Source organism: Pleurodeles waltl, chromosome 3_1 (genome assembly GCF_031143425.1).
Source record: "Pleurodeles waltl isolate 20211129_DDA chromosome 3_1, aPleWal1.hap1.20221129, whole genome shotgun sequence".
Lineage (NCBI taxonomy): Eukaryota > Metazoa > Chordata > Amphibia > Caudata > Salamandridae > Pleurodeles > Pleurodeles waltl.
In genome coordinates, this window is record NC_090440.1 from 1,641,159,910 (window position 1) to 1,641,172,589 (window position 12,680).

At 41.6% G+C, this 12,680-nt stretch overlaps 1 protein-coding gene across 1 annotated transcript in view; it reads right to left on the reverse strand.

Annotated features, from left to right (window-relative positions):
* SLC25A12 (solute carrier family 25 member 12) overlaps positions 1 to 12,680 on the reverse strand; it is a 451,247-nt gene that overhangs the window by 158,854 nt on the left and 279,713 nt on the right. Inside the window, exon 12 of the mRNA XM_069225331.1 lies at positions 9,055 to 9,107. Within this exon, the coding sequence (XP_069081432.1) occupies positions 9,055 to 9,107 (53 nt within the window). The remainder of the gene's footprint in view (positions 1 to 9,054; positions 9,108 to 12,680) is intronic.

Genomic DNA, 12,680 nt, shown 5'->3' on the forward strand with positions numbered 1-12,680 from the left:
TGCTACTCATTTTATTGTGTCAACATATTTTATATTGTGTGTCATAGAATTTTGCATGATGAGTTTTTTTTTTTCATTTTGTTCTTGATGAACTATTATGTTTGATCTGTCAAAGAGAGAGAAATTAAAAACTATTAATGTGTCTATTGTGTTAATTAACAAGGGCATGTGAAAAATTGTGAGGTTGCATAATGTCATTTTCAAAGCAGTTTAATCTTCTAACATTTGTGCTAGGCAATTATAATAGAATAATGTCATTTTCAGAATTCACTTTGAAGGTATCCTCACAAACTCTATATCCTACCAATCAAGACTTGTCTGTTTTTTGTGTCTCGCAATGTTCCAGGTTCCTTCTGACTGCAATGACAATTGTAGCCATTTTGTCGAAAATCTCTCAATTTGCCTGCAACCTTTCTACTATTCTTTTAAAATTTGAAGATCAAAGAAACTTATCTCACGCCTTCAGTCGTTAGCCTTCCACTTCAGATAAGTCACTTGAAACAGGAGCAGAACAATATGTTTTAATTACACAACTGCAAATGTAGGCCCAAAGAAACAGATGAAAGATACTAACAAGAAACATAGGCCATTACATGGCACAAATAAAAATAAACGCCACGTCTGGTATTTAAAAGAAAATAAAAGAATTTAGAACAATTTCCATGACTCCAAATGCCTAAATGCAAGTTGCCCTAACAATTGTACCACAGAATTAAGGGAAACCTAACAGATACAACAACAAATGTACCTACAGGGGGACACACGTAATAAAGTCAAGGTATGCAATTCTTGAACAAGCTATTGGAAGGTCTATTTAGCACAAATGTTAAAATATATAATCTACTGAAAAATGAAATGTTAGTTAAATAAATAAGACTGGTTAAAAACCACTGACATGGCTGACATAGTCATACACTAAGATAGAACTTGTAAAACATAATAGTAATGTGAATACATAATTTCATTGTGCGGCCATTTTTTATAAATGCACTTGAACCTGTTTTATGGTTGAATAAGCGAGCAAGTCAGGTATAACTTGTAAATGTGCTTATTACTTGTTGAATCCAATTTTTTATTTGCTCACCTATTCCACTCTTATTTTTCGCCACTGACAAACTTGCCATGTAATTTCTTCAACTAAAAATATTTTTCATTATTTTTAGGTCCAATCTTAATACAGCTTTCTGTTGGCACCAAAAGGACTGTATCCAATATATACTTTGAGTGGGCTTCGGGCAAGAAGCACTTCTTTCTCACTGTTGTTGGAGTAGGCAAGTTGTATCCTTCCACATCTTCAGGATTTTGCATTGCAGTGCTGAGGCACTATTTTCTCTCCTCAGTTCAATCCCTGCTCTCCCGCTAAAACTTTCCTACCCTCTGCTTTCTTTAAGAATTCACTCACTTCCCGTCTGACTCTGTTTGCCAGTTGCTACCAAAAAACTGTAGTGGCCAGCCATCTTGGAATGGCCACCCATGTGCCTGCATGCCTGCACATATGCACAGGCACAACAACCACATTGAAATGCTTTTCCTTATACTTTATTTTAAAAAAACATTATCAAATAGGCACTGTGCGTGTTCATGCATGGGCAGCCATCTTACAGTTGGTTTTGCTGTTAGTGATGGCAAAACCAAAGAAAGCATTGACAAAGTCTATTTGTCTGCTACCTGGTTATAACTGAAGCCCAGAAAGCACAGCAATGGATTGAAAGTTTTTCAATATGGATTGGAAGGTTTGTGTTGGTGGAGGAAAGGCTCGATAACAGTAGATGGACAGAGGAGCAGCTGCATTGCACTTCAGGTGGTAGTGACTACATGATACCTTTCCCCTTAACCCCTTAAATGCCTGAGTGTCTGCACAACCTGTGCCATTTTTGACAATGCTTGAACTGACCTTAGCATTTCTCCTCACATTCGAGTCTCATGACCTGTCCGTGTATAGCTACACATCTGAAGGATGTGCTGGGCACATTTTTCTATGATGAATATATATGTCAGCTCAGCAGCATTTTAATCTCTTCTGTCAACAATCCGCCCTGCTGCTTTACAGATTCAAGATTTTTTTTATTCAAGATTAAAATGTTAATTGTGTGCTACACACAGTGCTTTTAGAGTAAATATCATGTCTTCTCAGTTCTTATCACTTCATTTGATTGTGATTTAAAACGTTCAGGTAAAAGGCATCACACACAACTGAAGTGTTTCCTGCCAGGTGGGACTTTCTCAAGGTTTTCTGATAGTGGTTATAAGTCAAGGGTTCAAAGTCATTAATTTTGATTCAGGTTTTATAACAAATTGTCACAGTGCTAGGCCCAGCTTTGAATTGTGTCAAGTAAAGATTATAGCAAGAAATATTATACGAGGCAGCTTGGAGTAGCAGTATTCGATTCGTAGAGTATTGTCATAGTAATACACGTTTCTAAATCTTTACCTCTAATTCTGGTTTGGGATATAGATCAGATAAAACTAGAAGCAAGCATTATCTTTAGAATTACTATTAAGGGAGCTAATGTGATATATTTACAATGAACTCATACTCAAATTAAATAGGAAATGAGATGTAAGCTTCCTAAAGATGTTGTCATTGTATAAGACACTTATAAACGAAGGTATGCCTTAAAGACAGCATCAAACCATCGCAATATATTTTAGAGCAACAAAGATGAATGAGACTAATATGTTCAATTGCAAACTGCCCTGCTGGGGCCTGAAATTCCACACCAAGGATTGCCCTACTACACGGACTTTCATTCAAGAGTATAAATCATACACATTGACTCTCTGAGTACAGGCACTCAATCTAAAAATACATCTCTAAAAAAAAAGGCTCTCCAAATGAACAATGATACCTTCAAGTGATAATGCTGAAGGTCGGGTTGATACTTTGAAAACTATAAAGTTGGCATTCACAAAAATATGGGGCCTATACACCAAGGTAAAGGTACACAAGTAAATCTACAGGTGTAGGTTTACCCTTACACTTTTGAGTACTGTATTTCTTTTGACTATTCATCATTTACGGGTTTAAAGTTACTCAGAAGTATAGATTTACATGTCTCTACCCCCTGAAACAGGGAGAGGAGCCAAATGTAGAAGTCTAGGTTACTGTAGGTAAAATGGAGCAGAAGTAAGTTCAAAATGGAGTAGCAGTAAGGGCACTACAGTAACGATCACTTGACATGACCAACCACTGATTCTCAAACATTCTCCTGTAGAAAATAATGTAGACAGTCACTCAGAAAAAGAACCCAATGGGAAATAATGTTCAAAGTACTTTGTTTCAACAGTTTAAAAAATATATCAATTAAACAGAATTTTAAAAAATATACATATATAAAGAAAAAATATTTTTAATGATAAAACATTTTGTAAATGTTTACGTAAAAAAATAATGTGGCTAATTTTAAAGTAATTATTTAAATATTTTAATTAATTTTGTATAAAACTGTATTTTAATGCATATTAAGGAAATATACACATACATTAGGTGGGATTTGTTCAGACTTTTTATAAATAAATATTCAAAAATCATTTTGTATTTTATGTAATACATTTAAATTAATTTAATAACTATGTAACAATAAGTTATTAGTTTTAAGTTACTTCTGGTTACTTTTCAAATGTAGGGAGGAGGTCTTGGACTCTGGGGATGGGATGGAGGCGTCGGAGATCTTCATATAGTAATGTATAAAAAAGTGTAAAAGTTTATTCAACTTTAAAAAAATAATTTTAAAAATTCATGTTACATAATTGTTTATATCTATTTTAGAATAAAAAAGTTGGATCATTGATATTATTTTAAATTTACAATTTAATGATCTTGAATACGTTAAATGTTTTCTTCAGTTTAAAATATCAAAAAAGAACACAAAGTAAGACATATATTTATCATGTACTAAAAAGTATTAAAGTGATTGTAGATTAACAAATTATTTATAGTTTAATAAAAAAATAATAGTATATTAATTTTTAAATAAAACGTTTATTAAAGTATGTTAAATTTAAATAAAAAATAATATTATAACATTTTATTTTTATATAATCCTAGTTAAAGTATTTAATTTAACATTAACTTAACATTATTTCCTGGGGGGGGTTATGTTCAGTCCCTACAACTACTGTTTTTTATGGAAGGGTGTTGTGGTATCAGTGGTTAGCCACTTGTGGTGATGGACTTCAGAGGTGAAGTGCAGAATGTGAATGGGAACTGGCTCAGCCTTTTGTGGGTGGGTGCATGTCCCTCCCTAAACCCCTCTTTTATTCGGACTTAACCCCCATTCCATAGAAAGTATTTCTCATTTTCCTGCCACTACCCGTCTCACCCACATTTACAACTAAAACCTATACTTACTTGTGCAGAGACTACACAGACAAGGTGGAGCTCTCTACACAGAAAAAGATAGGAGAGGTTAGTGAATTGCATTTTCTAGTATGCTAGTAGTACTATTATAGCACTACTAATATACTACAAAATACATTTGCAAATAGGCCCCTCAGTTTGAATTAAATGAGTAAAATTGAAAGCACCATGAAAATGAAATGAAAGGAAAAAAATGGAACATGTGGTAAACTGCACCTAGGACTGTAATAGTAGTATAACACATCTATTTACTGAAAGACTAAAAAAACAGGGAGACTGTTTGGGTTTCTTGAGAGGCAGCATTACAAAAATAAACAAAAAACATTTAGCACAGGAGAACCATGGAGATCCCAGTCATCTTTAAGGCAATCACGTATCTATCTACATAGCGCAACCTGTATAAAGCAGAAACAACTAGAAGAATCCTTCAGCTACAAACTGCAACGCAGCTTCTGAATGATTTGCTATAGCCATGTACAACAAATCATACATCAAATACATAACCACTATTCCTTGCCTTTCCTAAATGGTGTACTATTTATTTGGTGAGTCAGTGAAGCACATACATCCCTAACCTATATCCTCTTAGAATGCATTGACTGAATTTCATGCACAGAACAAAGGAATGATGACTAAGAAAGCTTGCAGGATGATAAGATGTATTCACATTTAGCAAACAAACACAAATGATGGATGGAATGCAGAACCAATCAAACATTCACCCCCAGTCACAGATCTGGGTTTAATCTATCAATTATTTTGCTCACCATGCAACACCAGTTTAGACCCAGCCATATGCAAAACAGTCTTAAACCTGTTTCCCATGGGAACAGTCCAGCCCGAACTGCCAGGCCAGGTCCTCCCTGGACCAGAAACAAGCATCCTGGGACCGGTTTCAGGGTATCACCCTTCATCAGCCAGCCTTGCTTGAATCCAGTTGCATAGTGAGCCCAAACACTCATCTGGGCATACCCTGTACACTTAGGGCAACAAAAGCAAACAAACACAAATGATGGAAGGAATGCAAAACCAATCAAACATTCACCTCCAGTCACAGATCTGGGTTTAATCCATCAATTATTTTCCTGCTACCCCAGAGTGGACCCAGCCATATGCAAATCAGTCCAGCCGGAACTCCCAGGACACATCAGGTCCTCCCTCGACCGGAAACAAGCATCCTGGGACCCGGTTTAGAGTATCACCCTTCATCACTCAGGCTAGCTTGAACAGGGGCGGCTCCTCCATTAGGGCGGAGGAGCCTTGGCCCCCCGCCAGCAGCAGCAGCAGCAGCTGCAATCCTTTTACCAAAAAATAATAATAAACTGTGTTTGTTATCGCTTTTTTGGTAAAAGAGGAAGAGCCAAAGGCTGTGACGAGCACTGAGGGGGAGTGCACAGCACTGCCCCTCAGTGCGCATGTAGGTTTGGTCAGCCGTCTCGGGCCGGCAAAACACACATGTGCAGTAGGCTCTCTCCAGCCCAGCAACAAAGTTGCTGGGCTGGAGAGAGCCTGAACAGGCTCCCGCTCTGCCTGGAGCGCCCTGCAGCATCAGGATTGGTGGCAGGGCAGGCTGGGAGCCTGTGCCTGCAGCAGAGGAGCGGATGGAGCGGTGCGGCGAGGTGGCGGCGATGGAGACAAGTGGTTTTTTTAAATTATTTTTTATTTCATTTGTATTCCCCCCTCCGTGTGCTGCCCCTTCTGCTTGCAGCGAGCGAGCTTGAATCCAGTGGCATAGTGCTGTCCCATCTCAAAGGGGGAAATGCCATGATTGTTGGCATCTTTGAGTCACAACTGCCCCCTCCTAGAAAGCCCCCCTCATGCTGCTGCCCACATGCTGAAAAGTCACTGGAAATAGAACAGAAATATACCTTGACTGATTGTTTGAAAAACTGGAAAGAGTGCAAATATCCATGAAGAGGATGTCCAAGCACGAATGAGATGAAGTGAGAAAAGGGACGAAGTTTAGGATGATCAAAAATGGGTTTTCTGATATTTGCATAACTGAGTGAAACAGTAATGGATCGACAACTGAAATGAAGAGCATCCCAAGATATAGGTCCTCATTACGAGTTTGGCGGTCGGAAATTTCCAACCACCAAACTCGCGAGGAGGAGGCAGACGTCATACTGGCTTCCTCCCCTGGATCGTATTACGATGTTCCCGCTGAGCTGACCAGGAGCCGAGGCCAATTTCGTAGCACTAGAGCACTCTCCGAATGCGCAGAGAGTGCTGGGCAGAGGGGCCCCTGCACTTCCCATGCCATGGGTGTGCAGGGCCCCTCCTATAGCCCACTGCACTGTGTTTCCACCACCATTCCCATGGCAGGGTCCCCACCATGGAAAGGCTGGCAGAACCAGGAGTCGTGATCAGCATGTGATTGACCACGAGTCCAACAGCCGTCAGCCTGTCAGGCACCTTGTTCCTGGGGGAGACGGCAGTCCCCTGGCGGTCCTACTGCCAGTGTTGTAATATGGCGGTTGGACCGCCTGGAGTGCAGCGGTCCGACCATCACCCAGATGCTGGCAGTCCTTGGACCAACAGACTTGTAATGAAGCCCTTAGTCATTACTGAAAAGAAATGGCCACCCAGATGAGATCTCCTGAACCTCAGGACTTTCAGAACAAAGACAGAACTGAACCAAACTCCATTGGCTTCTCTGATTACCTGTACAGTATTCAAAACCTCCTGTGCCTTCTACCATTTGGTGAATTCAAGCATCCCACTGTACCGGGAGACCGATGTTTAGATCTTCAGTGAACCCCACAAATCCTACAGTAGAAGAATTACAAGGTCTAAAACCAGAATATGCAGAAGAGGAAGAAACATAGATGTCTGGTGTTCTCATCCTGCGCACTGAAGGTCTGCATCAAATAGGTTCTATCCCCTTTTCACTTCCAAAAATAGTTGAAGACTGATGTCTTAAAACACCTTACAGTTCTGTGATAGTCAAGTCCGCCTGAAGAGATTGCGACTTTGGCCAATACTGCCAGCATTCTTTTTCATCCATGCTTTGGTGGCTGCCATGTAGTATTAAAAACCTCATCCTCCGTTAGCCATGCTTCCCTTACTATCGCTTTCTTCGGTTCCCTATTGTAAATCCTTCCTCTTCCAGAACACTCACATTCTAATATGCCATGTTTCTACCCTATTGGTTCGGCTTTGCCAGCAGTCTCAAATTACAATGAAACAATGTCTTTCCCTCCAACCTCAGTACCCTCACAGGGAAGTTCTTACGTTTTTCACGTGGCAGGTTGGGACAAAAAGCATTTCAAGTTACTAATTAAACCCTGTGTGTTTCTCTATTAGGCGCACTAGGAGACTTTTTTATTCTGTTTCATGTGATGGTTCGAGCCACTATGTTTTCCTTGCCTCACTTGCATTAAAAATATGCCTGGGAAGCAGTAAGCAGGGTTAATGCCCAATCAATCAAATAAGCTCGAAAATAACGATGCAGTTTGCTAACAAAAAGGAAAGGCATATTTAAATAACATAAAAACAAAAGTGGAAAGAGGAGTGAATAATTTCATTCTCTCTTTGGAATTCAATACTAAAGTCCACATCTCTGTTACCTCGCTAGGACTATGGTAATATCCACTCTTTCATTAAATATCTCAAAATTGCAAAGATGGCAACTGAAAGTCATATCCAAGAAAGAAAGCAGTAACAAGTGTTGACTCAAAGATGCCACCCATCCTCTGTTGACTCCTAGTGATAGAACTAATGAGGCTTAACGCAACCTTAAGAATCATTCGTGTACTGGGTTCCTTTATCTGCATGTCAAAATGTCTGTGTACCTGCCAGGCATTCATGGAGAGACCCAGGCCAATGGAAGTTCTGTGGCACACTGAGATGCTAGACTGTCTGTAAGCCTTCAAATACATCATTTGCTATTTCATGTAACACAAAACTTTAGGACAGACACCTCCATTTTATGTGCTTCCACTGCTACCACACACATTAATGGGAGTTACCCGCTCCATCAGAAATCACAAGTGATGAGATAATACTGGAGACAAATCCCCCCCCTTATCCCTAGATAATGCATCCCTGTTAAAGCAATGGGATTACAAATTTAGCTTGGATTTCCGCACGGTATTCCCCATTGCATAAGAGTCTTTAAAGGATTAACTCCCAATAATTCCTGGATTTGTTCTTATTGATACTGTGGGAATCGGTTATAGTAGGTTTTACGGGCCACTCATAATAAGTGACTTAAAAGGGTTTTGCTAGTGGTCTGTTTATACAGATTGCTCCGTTTTAAGATTCGGACTCTCAACATACATGTTTCCTTGTGGGCTTTTATTTGCGCCAAGAGTCTGTGGCACAGAGGCCATGCTTGGCTGCGCAGGAACGGGTTGCGTGGTGTGATGCTGGGACCGAGGCCTGCGTTAGACGGTCACTTACGATCTTTAAATGAAAGTCGTGTGAAAGAACCAAGTGCTGGTTGGGAAAGCATGGAAGTGATAAACGTGGCTGCAAGACAGTGCAAGAAGAACAAATGTGCAAGAGGCAGATTAAGGGGGAGGAGGCAAACAAACAAACAATTGCCTGTGCATAGAAAGCAGAAGGAAAAAGAGATTCAACAACGGGGCTATTTAACCACGAAACAGCACAAAAACACTTTTCAGACGTCACTACATGCATCCAGTCCTTCGCAACGAAGGGGACAGTTCACCACACTCGAGAATACTCACCGTTAGCTTAATGGCTTTTTCTGGCGCGACACCTACAAGCTGCGGCAACAGACCTGTAAAGACACGAATACGGTGGTTTAGTAAGGTACAGGTCAAAAGCAACCCGCTGCACGCGCGTTACGGGCAGTTGAAATACGAAAAATATTCAGACCCCATTCCACAAAGGAAACCGCCAATATGTGCCGTAAACGCTCTCCTGCGCTCAGGTGCAGATTTATGATTTTTTTCCCCTGGTCTTTAAGTGGGCCGGGTCCCTGCGGGTCTCAGACCCGGTAGTGATTACAATTTGGCATAGAAAAGTGTCCCATCATGCCCTATATTAATTTCCTTAACTGCAATGGCAAAACACTGATCGAGGTCTGCAAAATGATTGCAAAAAAAAGTTAAGCTATTAAACGTGAGCATGTTTGTTCCGGTGTATATTTCACGTTTTACTTAACCTTGCATTCCCTATGAGTGTTAGCTGCTTCGAGAGTGGCCGGCGACTGGAGCGCTGCAGTGTGAGTTTCTCACAGTGGGTCATAAACGTGTTCAGAATGCATGGTCATCCAATCATTGGCCTCTCTGTAGAGCGCAAGGACTAACTGCCACACTTTCCAATTACAATTGTGATTCACTGCAAATATGTGAAAAGTAGATACGCTGTTGTCAAAACATTGACAGGTGGAAAGCAAAACAAAATACAGTGCATACTGGTGAGTGGGTGCGTGGTGTGTATTAGGATGGTGAACAGTGGCGGCCCGTCCTTTAGGGCGGAGGGGCCATGCCCCCCCACCTTTTGCCCCTGATGAAGAGTGTCTGTCAGGCTGAACAAAGGTCAGCCTGACAGACACTCTTCATGTTCAGGTCAGGCAGCCAGGAGCAGACATGCGCGATTTGCACAGACTCCTGGCTGCCTGAGCTGAACTTTGCTGGGCTGAGGAGGTCACAGCTCCTTTAGGCGTGACCTCCTCGGCTCAGCAAAGGTGCCTCGAGGCCCTCCCCTGGGTGACGAGGAAAGCGTCACCCATTGACACTCGCTCTGGGCGCTTCAGGTTTAAGCCCTGAAGCACCCACGGCGAGTGTCAATCAGTGACACTTCGTCACAGAGCGGGGTGGGGTCAGCAGTCTCACTGACCCCATCCCACTCTGTGACAAGGCTGGGACTGCTGTCTTCCCTCATTGGCTGACCTAAGGTCAGCCAATGAGGGAAGACAGCAGTCCGAACCCTCCTGGGACCTGGAGGCTGAAGGTAAGTGTGTGTGTGTATGTGTGTGATGTTTGAAATTGAATGTTTGGTGTGCATGTGCATGTTTGAGTGTCATGAGTGTTGTTAATGGATGTGCGTGCGTGTGTGTGTGTGAAAGAATGAGTGTGTGTGATCTTTGAAAATGAATGTTTGGTGCATGCGTGCATGTTTGAATGTTATGAGTGTTATTGGATGGATGTGCGTGCGTGTGTGAAAGAATGAGTGTGTGTGATGTTTTAAAATTAATGTTTGGTACGTGCGTGCATGTTTGAATGGTATGAGTGTTGTTAATGGATATGCGTGCGTGTCTGTGTGTGAAAGAATGAGTGTGTGTGCTTCCCGCCCGCCCCCCTCCCTCCTAAAGCTGCCGACCGCCACTGGTGGTGAAGTGAAGGAGGGTGAGAGGAAGTACATTTAGGAGAGAGTGAAAAGAGGGTGCTGAAGAGGAAAGAGATGTGGTGTAACATATGCAGATTTACATTGTGTGGCGTGAAAAGAGCATACACGTCTAACAGAGTGAGCAAGACAGGAGTGATTGAGACACACTGAAGACCATTACCCCTTCCACAGACCTCCATAGTATTTCATTGACAGTCTCTCAGTGTCAGAATGAAAACATTTTCATTATTTACAACAAAATCATTGTTACTCATGTATCTTAAACAGCCAACAACCACTAACAAAGCCAATAGTGCTGGCTTCCTTTAGATGTGTCAAATTTTGTGTTACATAGTCGTTCCCTTAATTTCATTGGCCACACCTACTTTAGAGAACTGCACCCCCCCAAAAAACAAATTCATACCACTTAAAACACGTTTTTTTCCATTCACAAATACCCCCAAGTAGTTACTTTTTTGGCGTTGGTATTAACTCGATATGTAATTGCACGGCAGGTACGACTAAGCACTGGGGAAGGCAACACCACTGTGCAAGTGCACATTTTTTAGCTTTTTTACTCCATGGAGTACATTTGTCCACATGGAGCATCCCTTGCTCTGCACCTCCATCATGTATGCGGTGGTTCATTCCTCTACCCAACCCTGAAAGGGATCTGCCCATTTTTAAGGTTCGAAGGTGTTAAATCCTAGTTTGCAAATGGCCACAGAGGCCTACCTTCGGGGGAGAGGGTGGGGGCGCGTGTCTCGGGTGTTACACCCACCTTATAAATCTGTTCTCTAGTAAATAGTTGGGCACAGGTGTTTTCAGGTGGGGGGAGCTTCACATACTGAGACAAAACATTTACACACGGTCTCTGGTATGAAGGTCTTAAAAAGCTGGTTATTTTACAAAGCATGGTTTTAAGTATCCATGCAATCTGCACCCGCTTCCTTTTCACCGTCTCCTTTACTCACTCCCCTTCTGCAGTGCTTCTCTTATGCTGGGTTTTAACATGGTATCGCAGCATGGTTGTTGGAAAAGCTGATGCCTGCACTCCAGTCTTACAGACCAAGCTACGCCCCTTTTGTCAGCATTCACAACTCGTGAGTAAAGTACGCATTGCCTCTTCCATTTGACACCCTTTGCCTTCGACTTACTCCAGCATAAGCGTACAAACAGCCAATGACCTAGCGCAAAATGATGCCCACGCCCCTTTTCTGTTGAATGTGGGACCAGATGTACGAAAGGATTTTACCCATTCTGTGTCTATGGAAAAAAGCTTTCGTACATATGGCCCCTAATGAGGGAGCCGAAGGTGTCCCGTATCTCCCCGATATTTATTGGCCTCGGGTCGAATGGGGGCTTCCTGAAGGGCTGGAGCCCGCCCTGCACCGTAGTGGCCCGTGTTACGCCCCTGCATACAGCTTTGGCGTACGCTCACACAAGAAAAGTGATGGGTGAAGTGTAAATGGATTTATGGCTGCTGGAGACGTCATGCTATAAGTCGCCAACTATCAAAATGCAACTTGTGATGGACAGCAGAGCTGAGAAATTAAAAATACTGAAAAGTAAATGAAGGCAATCCTGCCTATATGAATTTGTATACAAGTCTGTCAGGAGAGCATGGCTGCCAAGAACTACCTTAAAGCAGAAGGGTTCAGGGCCTACGTGCCAGAAGTTAAGACATCACTGTTTAATTCTTATTGGAAGAGAAGCTCCGTTGGGGGAGTACAGAAGTCAGCTTACTTGAAGTTTCAATCCTTGTTTTCACAAACGCTGAACAAAAAAATTTGCAAGACATTCTGAGGCAGATGAGAGCTTCCATTTGAGTGTTCCATATTCATGAGAGAAATAAAATACTGCTTCATTTCAAATCAGAAGAGAAACCCCCTTCCCTTTCAGATTGTACTTAAAAACAGATGTTTCCAAAGCTGAATCTGTAAAGACCATGGAGGGTAAATTCTCAAAAGCACACGCCAGTTAAAATAAATGTAAAAATTCTAGAACATTTCTTAACCAA